Genomic DNA, 12,885 nt, shown 5'->3' with positions numbered 1-12,885 from the left:
GCGGGCATCTCGCCGGCGGACGGAGCGCAGCCGCGTCAGGAGGCGCGTCTCCGAGCGGGGCGTGGTGGGCGGCTGGGGCGAGCGAGTGGGGCAGTCGGGTCCGTCCATTTCCGCAATATTTACGTCATGTTCAAAAAATGATTGTTTATTTCCTGCAACTCAACGTGTTACTTTTTCTCGAAGTACACAGAATGGACGTTGGTGATAAAAACAGAAAGAAGGGACTTGCTAAAATTTAGCCTGAATTTTAGCTTCCTTTCAGGCAACGGTTATTGTACATATTTTCTGTTGAAATTGTAGTTTCAGTTCGTTACAATTTCTGTATGCATAATCTGTAATTTTTGGATTTAAAAAAAACGTGTTAGACAAAATCACAAATCGAACAAAATTTAATTTATATTGGCACAAAGGCAATTAGCAATTATTTCTATTGTAAAACAAGGAAAAAATAATATGTTATGACACAAAACAATTAACAAATCAATGCACTTGAGTTTGAGGCTGACACAGCAGTAAGTAGGGACTCGCCTGAACGGACTACAAAAGTCAGGCGACTGATGCATAGGAGTTGTGGGGAAAAAAACCCCTGGAAACCCAATACCTTTTTTTTTTGTGTGTGTGTGACTAGAAAACCCAATGCCTGGGAAAGTATTTTAGTGCTAGCGCTGTTGTTGCGCATATTCCCGCCCTGTTCGCTTGGCTTACAAGCTAACGGCGAGCGGCAATGAGCAGCACCACCGCCGACACCTACCCGGAGGGCGTCGGCTCCTGCTGCCCTCCAACCCCTCCCCCTCATCCGAAGCCGGCGGCGGCCCTCCGCGGCGCTCCGGTGAGGCGGCAGCGGGACTTCGCGGACGCCGACGCCGGTGGCGACCTGGACGACTACGACGACTTCATCATCCGCGAAGTGGATGACATTGATCAGGGCTATAACGAGGCCAAGCGACGTGCCCCGCCGTGCGTCTGCGGGCGCGGCGATTGCGCGGTGCAGCGGGACAACAAGCGCGGCCGGTGGATGTACGTCTGCTCATCGCAACCGGTCAGCCTCCCCACTCACCTCCAACTTTTTTCTCCGCTTCTAGCTTTTTTTCCTCCTTTTTTGGTGGTGGGGTGTGGGTGGGTGCTGAAGACGGTTTCTTTGAGTGCTTTGGGATGGAAAATGCGGTATGCGGGGGTTTTATTGTTTAGATGGGGGGAAATTTCGGTTCTTGAATCGTGTTAGTGAAATGTGTTAGGATAGAAGAGATGGATTTGAAGATGTTACAGTCTGGGGGAGTTGAATGCTGGATTGCAGGGACCATGTTTTGGCTTCAAGAGTTCTTGCAGGGGTATGCTTGGCTTGATGATGCCCAAGCTGCTTCATTTTTCTGAGTAAACAGCGGTTCTGGTTGGTGACTTGTATGGAATGTAGTGTTCCAGGGGAAATTGCAGTTTGCCTGGCCCCAATTTGGTAGTAACCTGTCGCTTTCGGCCAATTTGGGTGAAATTGAGGGTCATGTTTTCCAGTTGCCTGCAAGCAGAACTTCAGATGTGATTTTCAGCCTGCTGGAGAATTTTTACCCATCCATCAGACCATCACTGTCCCGTTTTATGTACTGTAGTAATTTTGATGTACAACTTGGATAAAGTGATTTTCCTTGTGCAGATTATGGCAACCATTTTTGTGACCATAGTTATTACTAAGTTTAGCAAAGGATCTGTGCGTTTGGCCAGCTAGCTGTCTGGCACTTTTTGAGCAATAGTCTGTCACTTTAACATGGAGGAAGTTCTTGTTGTGTCTTCTGTTATTATTACAAGTTTGCAAGTGGGTATGAGAATCACTCTATTCATGCTTCTGGCTGAAAAATCATAGTGTCTGTCATGTCTATTGTATAGCAGTCAAGTTGGTGAAACACTAAAACTGCATCATGTAATTATCCAACCTTGGCTAACTTTAAACTACTATACTCATTGAACAGAACACCTTGTGTGTCTCCTGTGTCAATGCCTGTACCCTCTTATGACTTCATCCCAGAAGATTTGGAATCTGTTACTATTGCTTGTGACCACATGGAATCTTTGCTCAGAGAAGAGATTTTTTATCAGCAGCACACTTATTAAAAACATCACAAGATGCATGGCCCTACTGAATTTTTGTCTTTTGCTAACTCATCAGAATCGTTTGTCTCCCGAACTATCTATTTGTCTCCGGAACTATCTATCGTACTGTACTGATTTGAGCACATTTCTGTCTCGTGAGACACTGTATTAGTAGTTTAGTATGTACCCAGTCCCAGTGAGATATAAGCATTTTGGACAGTGTCTCTTGCAGTTCTATAACATGACATCAAATTTTTACTCCTAAAATATGAAGTAAAAGGAGTATCGTTTTTATATGTTGGAGACATTCTAGGTTTCTAGTATGCGTAAGAACCAACAATATGGTATATTGTTAGATGAAATGTGGTCTCTAGTGCTGTCCTGTCTATTTTTGTAAGAACCTCTCATGGAAGCTTAATAGCCCATAATTAGCAAAACATGTGGCACCGTTCACTAAATATTAGGTCATCTAACAAACCACCACCCAACCATATGTGATAGATGCTTGGGGTAGTCATGTAATGCACATAAAGCAGTACTAATCAGCTAAATATGTTTTTATTGAACACGCAGGGGAAATGAGCCGAATTTGTCTTTGTAGACCCTAGAACTTGTTGCAAGTTTTCTATGTGCCCAGTATACACTACAAATCAATCCCTGAAAACCTTAATTTGGAGTTTGTACTGCTTCAGTGGCATCCGTAAGTCATCACATTAGGTTTTCAAAATACATATATTTATGACTTAAGGTTTAGTGTCATAACTCATAACCATTATCCTCACATTTTCTACAATATGCTCCCACACATAAAAAAGGGCAGACCCAGTGCCGGAGGCTCCCACATGAGTGGGGTCTGGGGAAGGGAAAAACTGAGGCAAGCCTTCCCCCCTCAAAATCTGCGGAGAGGCTGCTTCGAACCCGTGACCTGGTGACTCAGTGAGACAGCTCTCACCACTGCACCAGGCCTGCCCTTCAATATGCTCCCACACATAACTTAGGGAAAATGCAATCAGAACCCATATTTTTCCTAGACAATGGTTTTTTTGGTGACGTTTCTAGGTGCATTCACTTTTTTTCTTTTTTGCATTATATCCTTTCGACCTTTCCTGAAGCAGCAGGTTTTGTCTTTGTGTATACAAGTTTGTTCAAGTTTCATCAATTGTTCAGGCATGTTTCTTTGAATCCCATTGTATTTACTTCTTTAGTCATCTACAAATTGAGTGTTTTATTCTTCATTATGCAATGAACTTCAATTAACTTGCAAAGTATTTTTGACTCACAAACATATAATTGACAACGTATTTACTTGTTGAACATGGCTTTTCAGAAGTGCAAACATGTTGCCATGTGTGAGGAAGTTGATCAGAATCCACAATCACCGCCTGCTGTTAGGAGTGATCCTAAACCAAGCAATCCTTGTGTGTTCAGCATTCCAAGGACTCCCGTGGATGATGCTAGAACACGAATTAATAATGTTAATCCCCATGGTGCTGGTGCTACAACTCCAGTTAATGTCAGTCCCCAGGCTGCTGTTGCTAGAACTCCATTTAATGACACAAAAGGTGTTGGCGCTACGACTCCAGTTCATGTTAGTCCACAAGGTGCAGGCGCTACGACTCCAGTTAATGTCAGTCCCCAGGCTGCTGTTGCTACAACTCCATTTAAGTACACTTCGAAAGGTGTTGGCGCTATGACTCCAATTCATGTTAGTCCACAAGGTGCAGGCGCTACGACTCCAGTTAATGTCAGTCCTCAGGCTGCCGTTGCTACAACTCCATTTAATTACAGTTCGAAAGGTGTTGGCACTACGACTCCAGTTCATGTTAGTCCACAAGGTGCAGGCGCTATGACTCCAGTTCATGTTAGTCCACAAGGTGCAGGCACTACAGCAGCAGTTAAAGCTAGTCCCCGATGGCATAGATCTAATGATGGACAGCTAATCTGCCAATGTACAGCAGGGAAGTGCAAAAGATTGAGAGTGGGCAACGAAGACTGCTATGTTTGTCCTATACCCAAGGTAATGCTTTTTGTGGTAATTGTTCTTTTTTTTTTGTTCCTCTTGAAATGTTTTAGTGGTTAAATTATGTAACTATGATCAGGTATGCTGTTCTTTTATTTAACTAGATATTTTAGCTCCTGAGATCATACTATCATACTGTTTTTTCTTTTGTTTATTTGTCCCAAGAGAAGTCAAATAAATAATAAGACAAGCATGAATGATTCTCTTCCTGTGAGAATTTGAAGATAGATAAGTTGCTAGCAGCCTAGCAATATATATTTCAGTGAAGTTGCTCCAGCAATCCTACAGTTGCACAATGTAGCATAACGTGCAAGTTAGCAGCTAAAGTTGTGGAGAGCCTGTTTAACCTATCTCCCCACCCACCCACTCAGATTTGAGCGCTAGGAATGTTTGCCAGAAATCCTATCCATTTTTGTTTTTTCCACCACGAACAAAATTACAATAGTTTGTTATCCATTTTTGTTTTAAGGAAAAGTTTATGTTTTCTGCCAATAGGAATGCTACAATATTATACTTTATTTCTTATTTATCAATACTGAATCCTAAGACTTTTGCACTGTTATAATAGTCAAGTTAGATACTGTTGAAAAAACTTCTTAAGCGTCCTACAAGTTTAGTCCAGTTTTTGTCCAATGTGTTATGACATAGATGACAGCATCAAGAAAATAAATTACTAAATTATGGATATCTATATCTGAAATAACTCTGAGATGTAATTGGCAGGTAGTTTTTCTTAAAATCATCTATTTTTGCCCCTTTGATTTGTTTACTATTGTGTGCACATTCCCTCAAATTATTGTTTATGAAAGTGAAGAATTGTTAAACCATTTCAAAACCGCAACTTGCATCTGAGATTTGGCCAACCTAGGAGGAAAAAGATGGCGTTGGAAACAAGAAGAAATAAGCACACACATTTGAGCCAAACAGGACTTGAACCTGGATGGTAGGAGTGTACATCCACACCTCCCACCAACTGAAACTTGGTTCAGTTCCTTCGATCTGATTCTGAGATACTGTCTTGACTTTTTAGCTTTTCCATATTCTGGATTAGTAACTTGATGTTGGGATCACAATCCAATATTTTGGAGTCTCTAAGCTACTTTTAACTTTATGTTTCCTGCTACATGCAATTGACCAGCTGCATTACTGTTTATTCTGCAGGGACAAGGTGCATGCAGTTTCAAGGTGCCAGTAACAGATGTTGTTAAAGGACCACCACAGGTTGGGGACTACAATACAATGGAAGCCCATGGGAACACTGCAGTTGGAGTCGGAGACAACAATGGTAATGAATCAGCCAATCCTGCTCAACCTAATGACGATGAGTGGCCAATCCCATTTGACGTCATCAACAATGAAATCGTGCTCACAGGTCAGGCAACACCCCGTGCTGTAGTCCACCAGAATTCACCAGGCACGCCTCGCCAGCCGACTGCCATGGCGAAAACACCAGCGACATCGCCCATGACGCCTTTTGGTAGCCGCAGCCCCATGACCGGGCGCCCCTGCTACGGATGCGGTGAGGAAGGGCACTGGATCAGTGCCTGCCCTAAACGATCTTCCCAAAATACCTGTTTCCGTTGCGGCATGGTCGGTCACAGGCAGGCTAATTGTCCCCAGCCGAGAGGGTCTTAGAAGCATGTGAACTGATGATCTCATCTCATGCTGCTTTGGGCTATGTGCCTCATAAGCAATCAGGGCTCAGGAGCAGTGCTAATGTTCCTGCTTAGTAACCTTAATCGGCTTTGGCATGGTAGCTAAGTATATATAATAATATAGAGAGACAATAATATATGTTGAGGGGTAGGGTGGGACAGCTGTGAAAAGGGTCTGTAATTGGGCCCATTATCTGCTTAGTTTAGTTAATTAACTTAATGTTAGGTCGTAATATCTATTGTGCACACAAATATGCAGTAACAGTAAGCACGTCTCTGAATGGTACCCTTCAAGAATGGGATGAACTAAGGACCAATTAATTGTAATGTAAGGTGCATCCTTAAATCCCTGCTTGTTGTTCTTCGCTTGTGTCCTTGACCCCTCTTGCTTCACTAGCAACTGGTGTTAGCGTGCCAGAACGCTGGTTCTGCACGGTTGGTGTTGTGTTGGGAACTACTGAATGGAGTGTTTTCTGGAGCATGTGGGTTTGCAGCTCAGCTCTTGGGCAAGCAAAAGGTTTTCCCATCTGTCGTAAACCTGTCCTTGTGGCATTGCAACTCTGAATTTCTGACGGACGGATTGCAGCGATTTTCACAGAAATTGCCCAAAGCCCTTGTCAAATCCTTGCGACTGAACTTTGGCCGCTTCTGAATTCCTCCGGTTTCAGATCCGGTCACTCAGTGCCAGTGGGTCGTTGAGTGAGGGACGGTCAGACGACGGGCATGTGCGCGGTCAGGGACTCTTCCTCCCTGTTGGCTCCGACTTGACCGTACCCGACCGACTCGGATGGTCGTCGTCGTCGTCGCCGCCGAGGTCAGTCTGGTTCAGCCAATGGAGCTGACGGTCAGAGCTGGATGGAGCTGGGCCGGCGATGAAGGATGGCCGGAAACTTCTTCGCTTTGACTCTGAATTCTTCACGCAACGCCTGTTGGAGTTGGAGTTGGAGTTGGAGTTGGGCGCCCACATATATATACGTACATGTACGAGTACGTCATTGCCATTCTAGTTGAACATAGCTGTCGTGGAAAGACTAGATGACTTGGGCCCCTTTAGTTTCTGTGCGCCCCGGTGCAACAAAAAATCCCAGCCGGATGCGTTTCCGTGGACGATCGAGATGAGATGTGATGCGCTGGACTGATTGTATACGCTCAGCGTACCACCATCGCCGTCGCTGGGCTGATCCTCCGTTTTCAGCTTCCCTCCACCACAATAATGAACAAAACCAATCCTTTTTAATTACTGTAACTAGTGGACGTGCACGTGGGATACGCACGTGTCTATATCGTGATTGCCTGTGCATTGCGATGGACGATATTCATGCATCAACGGTGACACAATTATTTGTGATAAAAAAATCATATTAACCATTCATGATTATTCTCATAATGCAACACAATGGAACTCGCATAATCAAAGAAAATAATTGGATCGTGATTCCAATATGCAAAACATAGATCACAGCCTTGTCCAATTGTCCACGCATTATATTCTCAAGGATGGTTAGCAGAGTATTTAAGTTATAAATTAATTCAAATAAAATCAGTTTTCCTGTCCGCCTTCGCATCTCCACCAGCTCCACGTTTCGTTCCTCGGGTGCTCCTCAGCTCCATGTTGAGACACCTCTGCATCAGTTTTGCACTAAAAAGAGCATTGAAAATTTTAGAAATAATCTTCAACATTGCAAAAAGAGCTCAAAAGTCATAGTTGAGTATAACCTGATAAAAAGCAATAACTTCTGATGTTTGTACAGCTAGTTAAGGAAATGAATGGTACTTCGTTCCAAATTATAAGTCGTTTTGACTTTTTTTTATACATCCATTTTGCTATGCATTTAGACATACATTGTACCTAGATATATAGCAAAATAAATGTACCAAAAAAGTCAAAGCGACTTGGAACGGAGAGAGTGTGTATGTATTCATATGAGATGGTCCTAAAATGTTTAATGTCATATACTCCCTCCGGTTCTCTAAAGCAAGTCGTTTTAAGGTTGTCTTAAGTCAAACATTTTAAACTTTGACTACAAATAACTACTTTTGGGTTGAGTTTGAAAATATAAAAGTGATGTAAGTAGATTCATCTCGAAATATAGTTTCATAAAAGTATATATTGACTATATTTTATAAATATTTTATAGCAAAAAGTTACAATCAAAATCGTTTCTTAAAGACTATGTCGATGTCAAAAACGACTTGTTTTAGAGAACCGGAGAGAGTACTGGCTAGTGGCTTCATCACAGAAGCATGTATCATGTACTGAAACGATAGGCATGTACCATATACTATAAAGACGGAGCATGTATCATTTAAGTAAAGCTTTCGTCTGTCTCCAAAAGCATATTTAGAGCAAGTATAATAAGAGGCTATAAGCTGGCTAAATACTGGAGTGGAGAGAGGAGAGGAGAGAGAGGGGAAGCGGGCAATAAGCTTACAACCGGCTTAGCACAAGAATCGAGAAACTTTGTGAGAGATACAAGTGGGTCATGTATTAATAGTGAAGAACTAACTACCATATGGGTGGACTGAGAGAAGGCTGCAAAGAACCCTTATAGCCATCGGTCAGCTGTATTATTAGCCTTGCTCTTATGATCTAGCTCTGCCAATTACAAATTATAAAGAAAACGGTTAACAATTCTGAAATACATATAAGATGTGCATGGAGGTCAACACACCTGAATCATAAGGCGCACATACTGGTCATCATGTTAAAGCATGAATGGATTTTTTGTTCCTTTATTAGCCATATATGCTGATAAATATTTGGACCACAGTGAGATACAGAAGCATCTAATTATCTATAGTAGGTAGTCTCTGATGTACAATGAGATAATATTTTTCAAGACGTTCTTGAGCAAAAGAATGCTAGTGAATGACAAGGTTGAAATGTTTTTTTCCTAATTTATGAGAAACAAATAAGTTTTTAAGCAAAAGAATGCTAGTGAACAAGGTTGAAATGAACATAATTTTTTTTTGAGGAAACGGCAGGGAAGATCCCTACCTATTTTTTTGTATTTTCATTAAATGAAAGAAAAGCTGTACAGGGCAAAGTTACAAGGCTGTCAAAGCCCAAAACAAAAAAGAGAGTAAATTACAAGTGGTTCTCCTTCCATACAAACAGAGGATCAAAAATACTCTTCTTGGCCTTGATACAAATCTGACCAAGTTCCTCCTTGAGAGATGCCCTCCATTCCAGCAGAGTTGCAGTTTGATTATCAAAAATAATTCCATTTCTCGCTTTCCAAAGGACCCAACACACAGTTATAAAAATTTCTCTAAAGATGTGACTGTTGAAGTCTATTCTTGCTTGAATGATCATGTCCAGTGGCTGAAGGTTGAAATTCCAGTGAATATTAATAGAGTTCCAGCAATCAGAGCTAAAAGGACATTCAAAAAAGAGATGGAAACAAGTTTCTTTAGGACCATTGTGGCATAGAACACAGCTGTAGTATTCCAGATACATGTTTTTTCTTCTCAGGAGATTCCTAGTGCTGAGTCTATCCCAGATCAGGAGCCAGGCAAAAAATTTGTGTTTGCCAATGTTACCTGATTTCCAAAACCAATTGAACAATGGAGATGCTTCACAGGATCCCTGGAGTTGAGAGTATGCCTTTTTTGAGGAGAATGAGGGTCCCCAGGTGTAAGCCCAAACATCTTGAGAATTTTGATCCCATATTCTATCTATGATGAGTTGCTGAAGCTCACTGTATTGCTGTGAAGCTTGTACTGACAGGGGTAGGAAGAAACATCGGTTGGTCTGATTGTTGCAGTAAAACTGAAGCGAGTAGTTTTCTTTCAGGGCATAAGAAAAGAGATGAGGATATTTATTTTCCAGGATTTGACCAGACCAATTGTCCTTCCAGAAAGCAACTGAATTTCCAGGATTTGGGTGGCAGATAGCAAAAGCCTTGAACTTTTCAAATAGCTTGATTATGTCTCTCCACCAGATGGATCTAGTGGGGCTTCTTTCATGAGGAGGAATGTTGGTATTCTGATAAAGTTTGGACCAGGTTAGCTTGACCCAAGGAATGTCAGCATGATTATAAAATTTGTCAAGAAATTTCATAAGTAGTGCTGTGTTCTGATTTTTCATATCAATAATCACAAGGCCCCCTTCATCTTTGGGCCTGCAAGATGGTTCCCAAGCAGCAAGGCATGTACCTCTTCTACTATATCCTATTTGCTCTATAAACAATGTTTTCTGAATCTATCTATCTGTTAGATCACTATAGGAGGAATTACAATAGTGCACATATAGTACGTGGGCAAGGTGGAGAAAACTGAGTTCACCATTGTGAGTCTTCCTTGATAAGAGAGAAATTGACTCACCCCTGAGAGTCTCCTTTCCATTTTGGTTAAGAGGGGACTAAATTCTTGCATAGTGGGTCTTGTTGTGCCAAGGGGTAGGCCCAAGTAGGTGAAGGGCATGGACCCAACCTCACATCCGAAGGTTTGTGCCAAGAGGGATGATTTTCCTGCAGAGACATTAATGGGAACCAGCAAGCTTTTTTGAAAGTTCACATGTAGCCCAGTGGAATCAGAGAAAGTCCTGAGCAAGCATTTCAGAGTAAATAGTTGCCTAGCATCTGCTGGCATAATCAGTAGAGTGTCATCTGCATACTGGACTATGGGAAAGAATTCCTCAAAATCATCTGCTAGTGGATGGTACAGAACACCAGCTTGCTAGACTTTATTGACAATTGTCTGAAGAAGATCAACTGCCAAAACAAATAAAAGGGGAGAGAGTGGATCAACTTGTCTAACTCCTCTCTTGCAGGCAAAAGGTTTTCCAGGTATGCCATTCAGGAGGACAGAAGAAGTTCCTGGTTTGAGTATGACCTCCACCCATCTGACCCATTTTTTCAGGAAAGCCTTTAAATTTCATGACATCTAAGATAACTTGATGTTCTATCTTATCAAAAGCCTTTTTGAAGTCTAGTTTCAAGATGACTATTTCCTTTTTAGAATGGTGACATATATGTAGGAACTGGAAAGCCCAAGCCAGGCAGTCTTGGATGGTCCTGCCCTTGATGAATCCATATTGATTGACATGTACTAGATGAAGAATGAACATAAATTGGTAGCATTAGAGATTAGATGCAAAAAAAAGAGCTCCACTAGATCTCTTTTCAATTCTCTCTCTCTCTCTCTTTCAATCCCTCGAACCCTCAAATAAAGTTGAAATAACTTTTTTACTATGGTTGGGGAGGCATCAGAAAGCGTCGGATGTATCTATGATTGGTGGACCCATAAGAGGGAAGGCGTTGAGAGGCGTCAATGAGGAGGCGTCGGGAGGCGTTGAGAGGCGTCAATGAGAAACCGTAACGCCTCCAAAGTTAAGAGGATTAGGACTTCAAATAAAAGAGTGACAATTCCTTTTTTGTGGTTATTTTTTTAATCAAAGGTAAAACGGTAAATCTATAATTGTAAAAATAATGTTTGGGATAGTATAGTTGGAATTTACTATAGTTAAATGAATATTTGCTTTAAAAAAAAAGATGAATATTTTCGTCTTGTTTGAGTTCATTCACCGCCGTCTCTATTCTCCGTATATGTGCTGCCGTCGTCCGCCGCCGTTGTCATCACGGTCTCGGCGGGGTTCAGGGTCGGGTCGGAGGATGCGGCGTTGGGAGGGGGTGGGGGAGGAGGGAGAGGAGGGACGCGGAGAGCGCGGCTGTCTCCTGCGGGGACGCCGCGAGGGGGTAGGGTCGGGGCGACGCCGGCGCGGTCATCGGCGGCCGGCAGCCCCTGGGCCGGGAGCCCTTTCGAGCTCCCCGGCATCGCGCCGTCGCCGGCGACCTCGGCGTCCACGCCGCATCGGTTCTTCCGCCGCCCATTCCCGCCGCCGTCCCCGGCCAAGCACATCAAGGAGTCCCTCGCGCGCCGGCTCAGCCTCCGCGTCGCAGGTGCCTAGGCCTCCCGTCGAGGTCCCGACCCCGGAGCACGGGGCCGGAGGCTCCCGCGGCGCCGGGCAAGTGGAGCGGGACCTTGACAAGAGCTTCGGCTACGACCACCACTTCGCCGCCAAGTACGAGCTGGGCAAGGAGGTGGGCCGCGGCCATTTCGGCCAACCCTGCCTCGTGCGCGCCCGCAAGGGAGACATGAGAGGTCAGGTCCTGGCGGTCAAGGTCATCTCCAAAGCCAAGGTCTTGCTACTCGTGATCTCACACTCCTCTTTTACTGAACGCACGATCTTACCTGTTTCAATCGGCTCGGTTCCTCCAGTGGATCATGAACCAACTATGTGGGGGGTACATAATTGCCATCCTGTTGTGATCTTTTTAACTCTCATTTAGTAGATCATGTTTTGGTTGTTAGTTTCGCAACAAGAATTCAGTATCTCTGCAGTGCCACTAGCATAGATGTTGCAATCATAGGTTCATCATTTGTTTCTTGGCTGCCTTGCACGGTGATCAGGTTTTTTGCGATGGTATTGGCATTGGCATTGCCTCGCAGGGTTACAAGTACATTGTAGAGATTAAGGTTTCTCTTAGACAACCCATCAGTTAGCGCTAAATTCACTTTCCTAGCTCATTACATCAGGGGAAAAAATATCTCTAGCTTGGCCTAGATTTCATATTTTAGTTTGCAAAAGTCACCTCAATCCTTTGGTTTTCTCTTGCAGATGACGACAGCAATATCTATTGAGGATGTGCGCAGAGGTGAAAATTTTGAAGGCGTTATCTGGACATTCCAATCTTGTCAAGTTTTATGATGCTTGTTTCCTTCACCGCTCCTTGCAATATATCCACATCAAAGGGGAACAATGCAATGATTCTCATTGTAGGGGCAGAACAGTCTGCCATGCTTTTCTGTCTAAGTAATTGCTGTGCACAAAATCAGATATCTGATCCAAATCGAATGCTTGAACCGTAGTTTAAGTAAGTCAATCTAGCAGCTTCCCATATGTTATGCTATTATACATCCATGATTACTATTTCTCTAGTCACGATAAAGATGAAGAAAATCTCAATTTTTACATGTTCAAATTGACTTATCAAGATTCATGTTTTTTTCAGTACTCTGCTGACATGTTTCTTCATTTTCGAAAAGCTGGGTGATAGTTCTAGCATTAGAGAAAATGGGGTAGAATCGACCTATCAAGATTCATGTTTCTTCAGTAGTCTGTTTGTT

At 43.0% G+C, this 12,885-nt stretch overlaps 1 protein-coding gene across 3 annotated transcripts; it reads left to right on the top strand.

The window, feature by feature from the left end:
• Window positions 1–593: 593 nt before the first annotated feature.
• On the top strand, window positions 594–6,157 carry LOC136490162 (uncharacterized). 3 transcript variants are annotated; one of them, XM_066486647.1, is made up of 4 exons: window positions 594–1,039; window positions 3,407–3,953; window positions 4,038–4,096; window positions 5,261–6,157. In XM_066486647.1, exons 1-4 carry the CDS (start codon window positions 725–727, stop codon window positions 5,732–5,734), a joined length of 1,395 nt encoding a protein of 464 aa, XP_066342744.1. In that variant the 5' UTR covers window positions 594–724; the 3' UTR covers window positions 5,735–6,157. The 3 variants fall into 3 exon arrangements, with proteins under 3 accessions (XP_066342744.1, XP_066342745.1, XP_066342743.1); XM_066486648.1 differs by having other exon boundaries at window positions 3,407–4,096; window positions 5,261–5,384; window positions 5,472–6,151; XM_066486646.1 differs by having other exon boundaries at window positions 3,407–4,096; window positions 5,261–6,152.
• Window positions 6,158–12,885: the final 6,728 nt, after the last annotated feature.

This window comes from Miscanthus floridulus, chromosome 10 (genome assembly GCF_019320115.1).
Source record: "Miscanthus floridulus cultivar M001 chromosome 10, ASM1932011v1, whole genome shotgun sequence".
NCBI classification, from domain to species: Eukaryota; Viridiplantae; Streptophyta; class Magnoliopsida; order Poales; family Poaceae; genus Miscanthus; species Miscanthus floridulus.
Note: the sequence above shows the minus strand (reverse complement) of the source record. Positions and strands in the feature narration are given on the sequence as shown.